This window comes from Dendroctonus ponderosae, unplaced genomic scaffold (assembly GCF_020466585.1).
Source record: "Dendroctonus ponderosae isolate FM_Combo_2020 unplaced genomic scaffold, Dpon_F_20191213v2 Dpon_F_20191213_1, whole genome shotgun sequence".
Classification (NCBI taxonomy): domain Eukaryota; kingdom Metazoa; phylum Arthropoda; class Insecta; order Coleoptera; family Curculionidae; genus Dendroctonus; species Dendroctonus ponderosae.
In genome coordinates this window covers 56,005,604-56,018,256 of record NW_026017110.1, presented here as the reverse complement: position 1 = coordinate 56,018,256, position 12,653 = coordinate 56,005,604, and the positions used below count along the sequence as shown (strand labels likewise).

General features: G+C 32.6%; 1 protein-coding gene across 2 annotated transcripts in view; it reads left to right on the top strand.

Moving 5' to 3' along the window:
* The first annotated feature begins 2,648 nt into the window (after positions 1 to 2,648).
* The window catches only part of LOC109538012, a 13,709-nt gene continuing 3,704 nt past the window's right edge, over positions 2,649 to 12,653 (top strand). The window contains exons 1-6 of one of the 2 annotated variants that reach the window (XM_019905046.2): positions 2,649 to 2,724; positions 5,222 to 5,438; positions 5,513 to 5,674; positions 5,735 to 5,907; positions 5,957 to 6,474; positions 11,971 to 12,208. In XM_019905046.2, the coding sequence (XP_019760605.1) occupies positions 5,237 to 5,438; positions 5,513 to 5,674; positions 5,735 to 5,907; positions 5,957 to 6,474; positions 11,971 to 12,208 (1,293 nt within the window). In that variant the 5' untranslated portion in view covers positions 2,649 to 2,724; positions 5,222 to 5,236. The remainder of the gene's footprint in view (positions 2,725 to 5,221; positions 5,439 to 5,512; positions 5,675 to 5,734; positions 5,908 to 5,956; positions 6,475 to 11,970; positions 12,209 to 12,653) is intronic. The other variant, XM_019905047.2, reaches the window with a different exon arrangement.

Sequence of the window (12,653 nt, the reverse complement as noted above, 5' to 3'; positions counted from 1 at the left end):
CAATTTCGGTTCCAAAATCTATATTCAACAAACGAGAGCAAAAATATTACCCTCTATCTAGAAATTTCATTATCTTTTCCTTGCTTCTTATATTCTACAAGAGAAAAGATGCGCAAACGATCCACTGCTTCCTACTGTACTTGTACTTCCACTGGTTGTGCGGTAGATATCATTATAACAAGTAAGTAATAAGTATATAAAAATAAAAATGTATGTAAAATTTAATGGAACAACATTAAAATAAGGACTCCTATACAAAAATTGATTTAATCGTGATATTTTTGAAAAGTATTTTTTTACTAAGTTTTCTGACTAGCGCTTTTTCTTCATTCCGTTTTCACTCAGGGCCATAATTTATGGCTTTACACTCTTCACGATCTTTTGAGTTGGTTTCGTCGGGAGCTCCAGTTTATAAGTTTTTGTTGTTGGTGCTCGAAAAACTAAATTAATTCAACTATAAAAAAGGATTTTAAAAGTAGTGTATAAACAAATGTACGGTCTTTGTCCTTTTCGATTGAAAAGTCGCTCGGTCCTCACAAATAATATTCTTCCTCTAAAATGTCTTTGTCAATATTAGACCTCGTAGGCGGCAACAAAAATTGAGTTCCAGGAACGCTTATTAATACTTGAGCAAACATGTATAACTCGGAATTAAGCTTTCTATTGTTTTTTGATCCACTTTATAGAAATTTAAAATAATTTTAAGTTTGTTGAGAGAGAGCTATAAATGAATCATGTGAAGAAAATTTGTGCTGATTAATTCCTGTTAATACTTTTAGCTCTGAATCTGTATGCCTTTAAAAGGCTTCGATTTCACGTTAATGTAGATACAGATGATTTCGTTTCCATGTCGTGTTGGTCAGCGTCAAATTCAGAATTGGTAGAATTTCAGTTTTTAAGAACATCAGTTTTTTTCTTTTGCTCTTTCTACTTAATTGCCGTCTAAAACTACCTTATACTGGGAGTCCAAAAATATCCCCGCAAGGATCACTTCATTATTGAACAGCCTAACTCTTTCCTCCATTTCCCTGAAGATAACTGTTGCAAAGAAGAACCGAAGTTTTCTTTAATGACATTCTTGTCATTGCCTATAAAAACTTTTATAACCAACAACTACTTATTAGTAGAGCAAAAACTTATTATTCCCGAATAGCGTTAGAAGCATAGTTAAAAACTCACATAAACATAAAAATTTAAATTGGAAAGTTTTAATTAACAATCGAAATTACTGTATTTATTTATCTAATTATATATTTTGAGATTCCCGTAACGATCTTTGAATCTAAAACTTCCATTCATTTTGTGTTATCGAGAGGAAAATTTCCTCGATCGAGAAAAAACATTTATTACATAATGAAGACCAAGTCTTTAGAAAGGAAGTTTCAACGATACCTACCATTTGACATGTAAGGAAAATCGCTCCCGGAATAAGAACTGAAGAGCCAAAAGATTAGCATTTCTCTGGAATTATTCTGCAAGATATCCAAACTGAGATCGGCTCTGTCCCGTAAGACAGATCCAATCACGAGAACGATAGACAATATCGCTCTCAATGAGAATTATTTTTTTATTGAGATTGAGACGCACTGTAAATAATTCTTCCGATTGAAAAAAGCAGTCAGATTGACGATTCACCAGAGATTAACACACACAACCCAAACAAACAAGATTAACACACATCCCAAAACCTGAAACCATTTAGGACATCATCTCACTCGGATGATGATCTTTCTTTAAAAAGTAAGCGATTCAAACTAATTTTTAAAGTTCTTCATTGTGTTGTCAATAGAATTTTAATGATTAATTTGAAACTTCCGTTTTTAAAAATAATTTTATTCCAAATTAATACAAATTTTACGTGTAACCGAACTATGACTTATTACTTCTTATAACTGTGACCGTAACTATGTTAATACTGTCTTTAGACTGACTATCTAAAACTGATTTCTGACCAGACCTCTTATGACTGACTTTTTATGGGCTGGGATTTTCCGCAATTTCTTTTACTAGCCTTTTTCTTGCTAGGCGAAAAAAATTTAAAGCTGCGACACTCACTTATATCTGTTGAATGAATGCTGTCAACTTACAACTGGTATTCAGAGCCACACATTTGAGAATACTTTCAACTTTTAACATATACAGGACGTCTGAAACTATAGACACAGTGTGACTTCGTTTAATATTGAAAAACTGTTGAAATATCAAACATGCTTTTACATATTACTATATGCGAGTTCGCTTTCATTAGTAATATGTATCACTTCAATAAATGGACTTTTTATTTTTCTATCTAATATTTAGTACGGCGGTTCTCCTAAATTACAACATTCAAGTCTATTTCATTCACTAATAAATGGCCTTTCGTCTTTGCAATTTCATTAAAGTGAGAATATTTATATTCGTGTGTAGGTTGCAGAAATCAATATGCTGGAGAATTTACGGCACTTTTTGTTTTGTGACTTTCTAGATATCTGAGTTCATATATTCCACGCCTGACTACAAATTGACTTAATGTAATATGACATGCTGCAAATGATTAACCAATAAATAAATCAAAACAATGTATGTGTTTTTCACTTCTGGAGTCTGGATATTATCGACCAGAGAAACCCCAATTGCCAAACCGAGCATGCGCCGCAAAACTATTTGATCTGCTTGGAAGATTAAACTTCCAGACCTTAATTCAGAATTCGTTCATTCACAACCTTATGCAGGTCTAGAAGGGTAAGTACCTCATTTTTTCTCTCGTTTAAATTAATGCTTTAATAGATAACGCGAACTTAATGGCTTTTACTATATTATTTTTTGGGGTTTCTTATAACATTTCAAAAATATTTCAAAACAAGCCAACGCCTTTATTATGAATCAATCTTAAATTATTTTATAACCCTTAATATGTTCCGTCTGAAACCCATCAATCAAAACTCGACAGATCGCCTCTAATGCCTAGTATGAACTGATATTGTTCAACAGGTTCAGGAACAACTACTAAATGTTTGCTTTTTTCTTTTGGACGAATGAGTTGAAAAACGTTTTGAAAAAATTTGATTTTATCTTGCTCATTATAATTTAATAAAATTCAAAAACCATAAATATAATTTTCCTAATGGTTCGACATTTGGGATTCTTTCGTTCGCTAAAAAGATCTTATCAAATGTAATTTGTAAAACATTAATATATCTATATTTAGAGAAGTAGTCATATTTGTTTTTTTTTAAGTTACTTTTAAATTTTACATTTTAAATTTAAATGAGCCCGAAGTGCAATCTTATGTGAATAAGTTATTTTGCAATAACTCTTGTCCTTATTTAATGATTGACTATAATTTCGACGGCGCCTTAATATCGCTCATTTTTATTCCAAAGAAAAATTATGCTTTCAGTTTATTCGCTGTCAATCATTAATAATTCATTATATTTTTTAGAAATTGTATTCAGTATTTTCCAAAAATACGCAAAAATTGTCAATATTGTTTATGTTTTTATTATGTATAATAGCGATGCTATTTTTGGCAATTCTCATTGGGGGAGTTTAATTTAATAATGGTAGTTGATTCGGTGTAATAACAACAAAAGCAATTGCGGATGTTGTGCTACATTTGTTCTGGCATACTCAGGGTAGTAGGTTTGTGTTATCGCTTTAATGCACATTTCATATATTTATTTATGTAGCATATAATGTAAGCAATAACTTAATCTAGTAATTCAAAATTACAAAAAAACGAGTTTGTATGTGTAATCTTTAGTGCCCCGAGAAAGCCAAAATAAATATGACAAAAAGTCGTTAAATAGGAAAAACCGGCCTTTGATCGATCTAATTCCCCTATTTCAAATTCATAGTATCTATTTTGTTTGATGCTGGATCTGCAATTATAGAAAAACAATTTTAAGTTGAATTCTGATTGAATTGAATTGAATATGAAAGCCAACAAAAAAAATGTTCTTCTCTACAGGCAGAGATTTAAGATGCGACGGAATTATCTTGTTGCTGAACCTTTAATTTAATTCAGTCAGCATTAAGCAAATTTACGAAAAGGTTGCAATATTCAAGAACAACTAAATGTGCTCCAGAATTAGAATATGTAAAAATATCAATTTTCAAATATAAATGAACTATTTAGACATGTTTCTGGGCTGTCGTGTACAAAATCTGAGAATAAAATGTTGAACCTGCTCATGAACCTACAAATTTAATGTGAATTAAGCCGATCAAGACCAATACAACAACCACTGGTATTTCAATCATGTTTTCTCTTCTGTTCGTATATTAGTGAAACAAATTTTTCTAACTAAATAAAAATATTCATGGCATATTTAGAATTGCAGTCCATTCTCCGAGCGTTCCCATGTGACGCAAATGAAAAGAGGCTTTCATAGGGGAATATGGAAATGCAATGAGTTTTTTTTCGGAATCAAAATATATGATATTGGATGGTAAAATATGCATTAAAGTGAGCATTCACTGTGAAATAAACTTGGTGCAAATGACTTACTTTACCTATACCGTGAACCTATTAAAAAGCGCAGTAAAATCTATGGATTTTGTCCTATTTTGGCAAATTTGTTTTTGGATCAAGAGAACTGAAATTTTGGACGAAACGTACGATTTACTTTCAAATTTGTAAGGGGATATATATTTTTTTTCAATATTTTCAGAAATGTGTTGCCGATTTTTTTGGAAAAGTGAATTTATCAGAGCGCAAAGCGGATCCGGAGACTAGTCTGAAAATATTTTCTATTCGCGTCTCATTTTTGTTCCAGTTTTGAACAAAAAATATTTTTGCGACGTTCAGTGCTGTTTATAGGCTTACCATAATGACCCCCTGGTTTTTATATTCCATGGCCGTATTGCAGAAAGAATAGCAGCTCCAACAATGCGCACAAGTTCAGCATTGTCTCACACTTAGTTGTTCCATTGTGGCATATCAATTTAATCACTTTTTGACATAATTACCGGAAAATTAATAATACTGATATTAAACTTTTTAAGAAACTTTGTAGATTGTCAATTTCAGAGGTAGCATAATAAGAGTGAATTTCAATTTTTCCAATAAAACCGTTAAATCTTATACCGACTCTATTTAAACCAGGAGACGCTACGAATAGAACCTCTTAAGAGCATTAGTAATATGCGTAGATGTAGTAATAATGAGAAAATGTCCATTCGACAATCTAGACTTTGGTTATTTCCTTGTATTAATGTAGGCAATAATTAATAACAGCTTCTTCAACTAAAAATGACGGAATCTTGCGTCTTGCTACTGCTCGTCGGTATTCTGGCGCTAAGCGATGGAATTTTTGGAGACAGTGATTTACAAAGTGCTTTAGATGCGTTAGATCGACGACAGCGGGAGATCGTGGAGTACGAAAAACAACAGCAATATGGATTTACTCCTTACGAGCAAGTCGATGAATTAACGTTCCTGAAGAACGCTGCAGGTATTTCAAATTATTTATTCGAAAGCCACTTTGCACGAAAGTGATTAGAAACTTAGCAATAATATGAGCTTTAGATGGGAATGCTTATGGCAAAGACTATGTAGATGATGACGACTATGAAACGTACAACAAAAGGTTAACTTCGTCATTTAGAGAGCGCCAGGGATATCGCGAAAAGCAAATAGAGGAATTTGTTAGGAATTTATATAATAATTTAGAAAGTAATGGAATGCCCGGTAATAGACACTGTTCATTAGGTATTCTACAATAGATACTGAATTTGAAAAAATATTTAGGAGGATTTAACAAAAATGATCTGAGAGCGTTGTGGGATCGCTATTATGGCAACGGCCTTTCGGATGAAAATCCAGCAATGAGCAAGAGGTACTACCCAATATATGAAATGCCAAATGTTGATCTTAGGAAGGGAGGTCGATACGTGGACAATAGCGAAGAACCCTTACTTTCCGTATGTTCAACTTAAAATAAAAAATTGCAGTTACAATATTTTTTTTTAGATTCATCATCATGTTCCGCGTTTGAGCGAACCAGACCACAAGACAAGTTATTTAAGAAACCGCTATCCGCATGAGAGCTCATATAATCCAGCTCTTAACATGTACGGGGTTAATAAAAGGCTCATTGTAGAAAAAAGAAGTAATACTCACATCAAAAACGAAAAACGTTCGGTTAAAAAGCAAACAGATCCTCAAGTGGAAAAAGACCTACGCAGCATTTTCGGGAGTGATGAGAAAACCCATGCTGATACCGACAAACTGCGTAAGCAAGTATCTACCCCGAAACCACAAGCAGCAAATAATGTTGGTACCCCAGCACCTCGAAAAATTGAGAAGAAAGATCGAGCTAAAATGGATGTAAGCAAAGATGTGGACATTAACAAAGAAGTGTTTGCACCTGTCGCTCCACAAATTGGCAAACCCCTTCAACTAAAAAAAAAGTCAATAGACTGGTCCGACTATTTTGGCTTAGACAGGCGCAAGAAGTCTGAGCCAAATAATGGGTTAGATAAGGAATGGTAAGATATTGCCTAATTATAGTGATGTCTTTATTTAGCTACATTTCGCTTGTAAGTAGAATCTAATTTTTGTAATTTAAATTGGATTTTACTATTTTGCTTAACTCATGAGCTGCTATAATTCGCGCTTGATTTCGAACCAACTGAAACCCGACTCGAAAAATTAACTTGGTACTACACATAATATTCAGCGAGAGTTTTGAGTTATACTACATAAGTATTTACCTACATAAATTTGGATTTTCCACCTTTCGAAGTTAGGTCAGCTGTTTAATTTTGAACATCGCTATATTTTACATAAAAAATAAAATTATAAATAAAGCCTATGTGGGCTAAAAATATTGGAATCGATTTGAGTCACGTAGTTACAGTCACAACAAAATAGTTACAGCAAAAAATGTTTAAATATTCAAAACGTCAGCGTATTTATACTGAGAGACAATGAGGGGTTACGAAGCAGAAGAAGAAGTGGATGAAGAAAATGAAGATGACAAATATAGTCAAAAAAAGAAAAATTCTTAAAACATAAAATAGGTGAGTGTAATGTTTTATATTTTTCATGCGCACCTTTCTACTGCTACTATTTTTTAACATCCGCTGATTCAAATGCTACAATACATCTACATCAAATTTATTAGAAAAAAACATGCTATATATAATAGTGTCAAAATAGTAGAACCGCTTTGGGTAATTGATAATTTGCTCAATACGGCAATATCCATTTATTTTAGAATGGGATAATCGACAGACAAGAGAAACTTACCCGAGACGCTTTTCATTTAGTATGTAGCAAGCGATAACTCGGCAAGTGTATCTATATTTCCACATGGTTTACTGTGTAAATAATATGATAGAAGATTTTACCTATACTCTCTATTAGTAAATGTCTTTCAGTTTAGCTCGTTCCATATTTGGCGCAGTCGGTAGGAATGACCCGAGTAACCAAATACAGCAGCTTGCTAATATAAAAAAAAGTCTATTATTAGGCCACTTTTAAGTTTAGTAAGCCTGGTTAGTAAAATGTTACCAATATATGGTATTCTTGATGCTGCAGAAAATACGTACGAAATGAAACTAGAAAAATAACGAAAAAGGGGAAAAATCATATTCACTTACATTTAGGAATGTTTTCCGGGCTTTCAACTGCTGGATTCCCCGTCGTATTTATGCAGCCCAGCAATCAGTCTTAGTCGGAAAGCACGGGATTTTATTTCGCCCACTGCCTCATCGCCTTTGATAATATCCACCGCAATTGTGGACGAAACGTCAGGAAGAAATTCCCATAGACCACGGCTTCAAAGCCCGAGAAACATTCCTAAATGTGATTTAACCGGCCGTGAAAGCCTTCATAGTATCATATTCAATGTTAAATAAAGGAAACAGGGAGCCAATTTTAAAGGCTGCAATAACTACAAATGTTCTTTAATGAACAGAAAACTGAGGATTTCTGCTCTTTATGAGTTTTACATGATTACTTCCGAAACTGAAATGGCCGCCTTGATCAACTATAGTTACAATCTTTTTCTATTTCTGGACACCACAAACATTTTCGAGATCAGTAGTGTGCCGTTCATTTCCTCACTTGAAAAGGTAATATCTCATAAAATTTGCTTCTGATTTGAATTGTTTGTCTGATAACTGTATATTGGGAATGCAAGAGTTCGCTCATATTCCTCGTTGAAGTGAATTATAATTTGCAGTGGGCCTACGTTTGAAACTTAAAAAAAAATACATAGGGCGAAAATGAAGCACGCTACTGTTCTTTGGTTTAACCACTAGTTTAGAATGGAAGGGTTTTGAACAATTAACTGGAGCTTTTTAAACGTATAATTGTAAAATTCCATTTACAGCAATATTTAAAAAAAATCTTATGCAGCGCCAGGCAAAATGTTTAGTTGCTATTTTTATACGCTACTAAATATGAAATTAGAAACCAAAACATAGTTCTAAAACCACGTGCCATATATTATGTACTTAATATTCCATTTAATATGGTTGTATTTATTGTTCCAGTTATAGAAAGATATTTAGTCTTATTTAAATCGCATCAATTGCAAAAGGCCAAAATTTCCGAACTTTAGGCTAATTGTTAAATTTTCGGTAAAATATTCACACTCAATTCGCACAAAATGAGGACAAATTCATAATCGTTGGAAAGGCATAAATCTTTTCAATCGATATTTTATTAGAGGTAATCAGACTAATCCATTTCAAGTGCAAATCTGATCGAAAAGGGATAGGCTTCCTTTTCCTATTAATTCACTCAATGGTACAAACATCTGGTGTATGAGAAAAAACATTTAAGCTGGAAATAGGTCTATTTTAATTATTTAATAAGTGTATCGAAATTTGAATATCGTATTAAATCAGCTGGAGACAAGTATTGAAAATCACCAAACAATTCATATTGAGTGCATTCACAAATATTTAAAAAATACAAACACTTAAGAGTTTTCATATAGCATATCCGAGGAATTTTTGCGCGAAATAAAGATACATGTAACATTTTAAGATATAATTTTCCAATTTCTTTGCTCTTTGATTCGTGTTTTACATGTTTTAGTATGTTAAAAACATGTATGTGTTATTATGAAATTAGATACTGGTTTTATAGATGTAGTTCTAGAAATTAATTGCATAGTGAACAGCAAATACTGGGAAATAAAACGTGAAAAATTCGTTAAGAAATAAAGTTTTTCTTAAGAGATTTATTTAAATGGCGTGAAAGCTTTGCGGAAACAAACACATCTTTAGTGGTTTTGGTAGAAAAATCGATGATTTTAAGTAAATTCGTAAATATGTTGTTTAAAATATGGTTCTTTGGTTACATTTTTCAACAATACAAATGTATTAGTATATTATATTATTATACACACTTGTATTTATATAAACTGGTCGTTTAGTTATGTACAAATTAACTCGCAGAAAACTGTAGTTATTGCAAAACCCTTTTGTGAAAATCTTTCTTCAGCTGAAGTAGAAACACAACAATTGAGATGGACAATACAAGCAGACGAATTACACATAAATAATTGATTAAACGTATGTATGAAACAACTGTTCAATATCAATTTATGTCTCTAAAAACATGTTCCATGCCACTCACTTGTTGGCGTTGTTGCTGAGATTTAACCAACCATTTTTTTGCAGGCCACGGAACAATCATCTCTAATTTGCTTTATTTAGCTTTAGTCTAGTATTTGGTCACATAAACTAATAAATATACCTACAAGGAGCCCACAATCGTACCTAAACTTTTTTTTCGATATAGTAGAAATCATGAAATCAATCAATATTCAAGGATCTAAAGAAAATGTGCCTGAAAAGAGCAAATGATAAAAATGAAGAATACGAAGAAAATAAATCAGAAGTCATCAGGATCCCTCATAGTATGCTAATCCTAAGGTTGTTTTAAAGAGAATATTTTTAGGATCGTTGTGATAATAAAAGTAATATGTACATTTTTACATTCGGTATGGCATTGCGTATTCATTTTACTTCATACCATTAGGCCTGGTTTAGGAACCTCATTTAACAGATATTTTATTATTATAACGTTTATATAAGTTTGTCGTTAAGTTATCTAAAGATTGGTATCCAGGAAACTGTTTTATACTGTAAATAGCACGATTATTTCTCGAAACTCTCGCCGCATATTACTTTTTAGCAAGTAAGTTTTTAGCTGTAAATTTCCGTGATAATTTCATTTACGTTGTTTACTGGCTTTCCACGACTTTTAGACAAACGGTGAATTAATAATAATAAAACAAATCTGATAACTCAATTTCAATTGCCTACTTAAATATGGGTACACAGGGGGTTCCACTGGAAACCGCTGCGATCGATATCTGGCAAACTATAATTAGGAGCAATTTGAACAACAGGACAGTGTGCCGATGTTATTGGGGGACGCAATCTAAAATATTTTTACTTCCGGTTATACGGGAAGTAGGTATCAACTTGTCAATTTTAAATAAAACACCCTATATATTATCAGATTTTTGGATTTTACCTACGTCTAACCGTTTTTGATATGTTTGAAATTTTATGTGATAAATAAAAATGAAATTTTATGTGCCAATCGAATAGGTATTCATTTTTCCTATAAGGAAAACGCATTTTTTGTTGAAAAAGACTTACTTTACTCGAATTTCCACAAAATCTTCATAACTATTAATGCAGGTGTGAAAAAAAAAGCTAAAAATTACGTTGAGAAAACCGCCCAAAATCAATTTTTTCAAATGGAAACCGCCATTTTTTATAATTTTATTATTTTATTTTTTTTACCGTTATTTTTAAAACAACGGTAAGTTTGTGTAAAAATGTCTATTTGAAAATTGTTCAATTTTCGAAATATTGCCAATTTAATGTATGTAATATTGCTATTTAATGGCATCTTATTTTAAATACTGTCACTCTCAGTTGCCATGACAAAAGGGGGCCATTTTTGATACAATTTGATGCTAAAGCAATATTCACAGCTGTCAGTTACCTTTTGAAAATAATTAATAATAATGACCATACGTTTAAATTATACAAACAAATATTATTAAACTTATTTATTATTTAAGTAGAATGTGATAAAGTTATATCAATAATTCAAAATCATTTTGAAATAATCTATTTTGGGTCAGCAAAGATTCAAAATACCTAAACACCCCACTTGAATTAATTCAACAGGCGAAAACTACCACCATCGAGGCCAAAACAAGAAGTTCCGGTATTCCATTCAAGGTATCATTTACGCCACTTTACTACACATTCCTTCCAATCCGGTATTCGTGCGCATCGAAACCGGTTTAGAAATTCAAATTCCTCGGGTAAGCCCGCTTCCTATAGGCCGGAGTCGGATTCCACGAATTTCGCGCAGTCTCGCATCGGGGCGTTTCCCATTCTTCGAGTTTTCCCGTCTGCCATCGGATGAACGAAAATTCCGCGAACTCTTCGGGATATTCTTCACGTCTTAGATGGGTTTCGGTTAGAGAACCAGTTTTGAGGTGAGATAGAGGAAATGCCATTATGTTAAAATTTAGCCACGTACGGGGTGTTTTTCCCATCCAATTCTAAATTTATTTAATAAATTCGCTAATTTTTGTTGAAATTCACGCATGCACAAAGTCAATTTGAGGAATTTTGGGTGACTCTAAATTCAAATATTAAACAAGTTGGCCCAAACATGGCCACTTTCGTCATGGCAACTGAGTGACTTCATTTAAAATACGACGCGGCAAAATAGCCATATGAAAACATTAAATTGACAATATTTCGAATCGCGAATAAACGAAAAAAAAACACTTTTATGTATGTATGTATGTATACACTTACATGTATATAATATCGCAGTTTTGAATAAGTCTGATGGTAAAGCCCAAATATATCGAAAATAGCAGGTAAAGAATCAACGTTTCCATCAACATGGTTTATTAAGGTTTCGAATGCTGCATATATAAAGACATAATTATTTCCGTGTATGCCATTAATATTCTTTAAACCTAGGTTAATGGAAAGATATCACAAGGCCATAGCTATAACAGCAAAGAAAAGAAACGCTAATCTACCTTTGCAGTCATTTCGAAGCCATGAAGAAAACTCACTCTCCAAAGATGACTCGCAGGACAAAGAAGCACAAAACATAGATGAAATGGGTAGGAAACTTGAAAAATTAGAGGACGACATAATCGGAAAGGCATTAAAATATACGGGAGCACATCAAGGTGATTCCGACCCAAAACAGGTATGAAGTGTTGGAGTATAACAAGGTGCGTGGTTTTGTTTGATGATTTGTTATAAAGAATGCTAAGAAAGAACTGAAGAGGATGAAAAGTAGAATTCAGTTCATCACGTTCGCTACGTATAATTCAAATGATATCCAAATTTTAATATTAGGATATGGATTTTTGCAAAAGCAATCGGTTTCCTGAAATAAAACCAAAGTAATAGTACTTATATAAAGGAAAATAATTAACTGAAATTACATTTTACATTTTTGATATACAGGGTTGCTCATTAGTGCGTCAAAGTGCGATATCTCAGTAAATATGAACTTTACAAGAAAATACGTCCTACGAAAGTTTCCATGGTAATATGTACCCGGTTAACTTGATCTAAACAAAAATAAATTAATTTTCTCCCTTTTTGCAAATAGCTTAGAAACGGTGCTTCTCAGAACTAGGGCACCT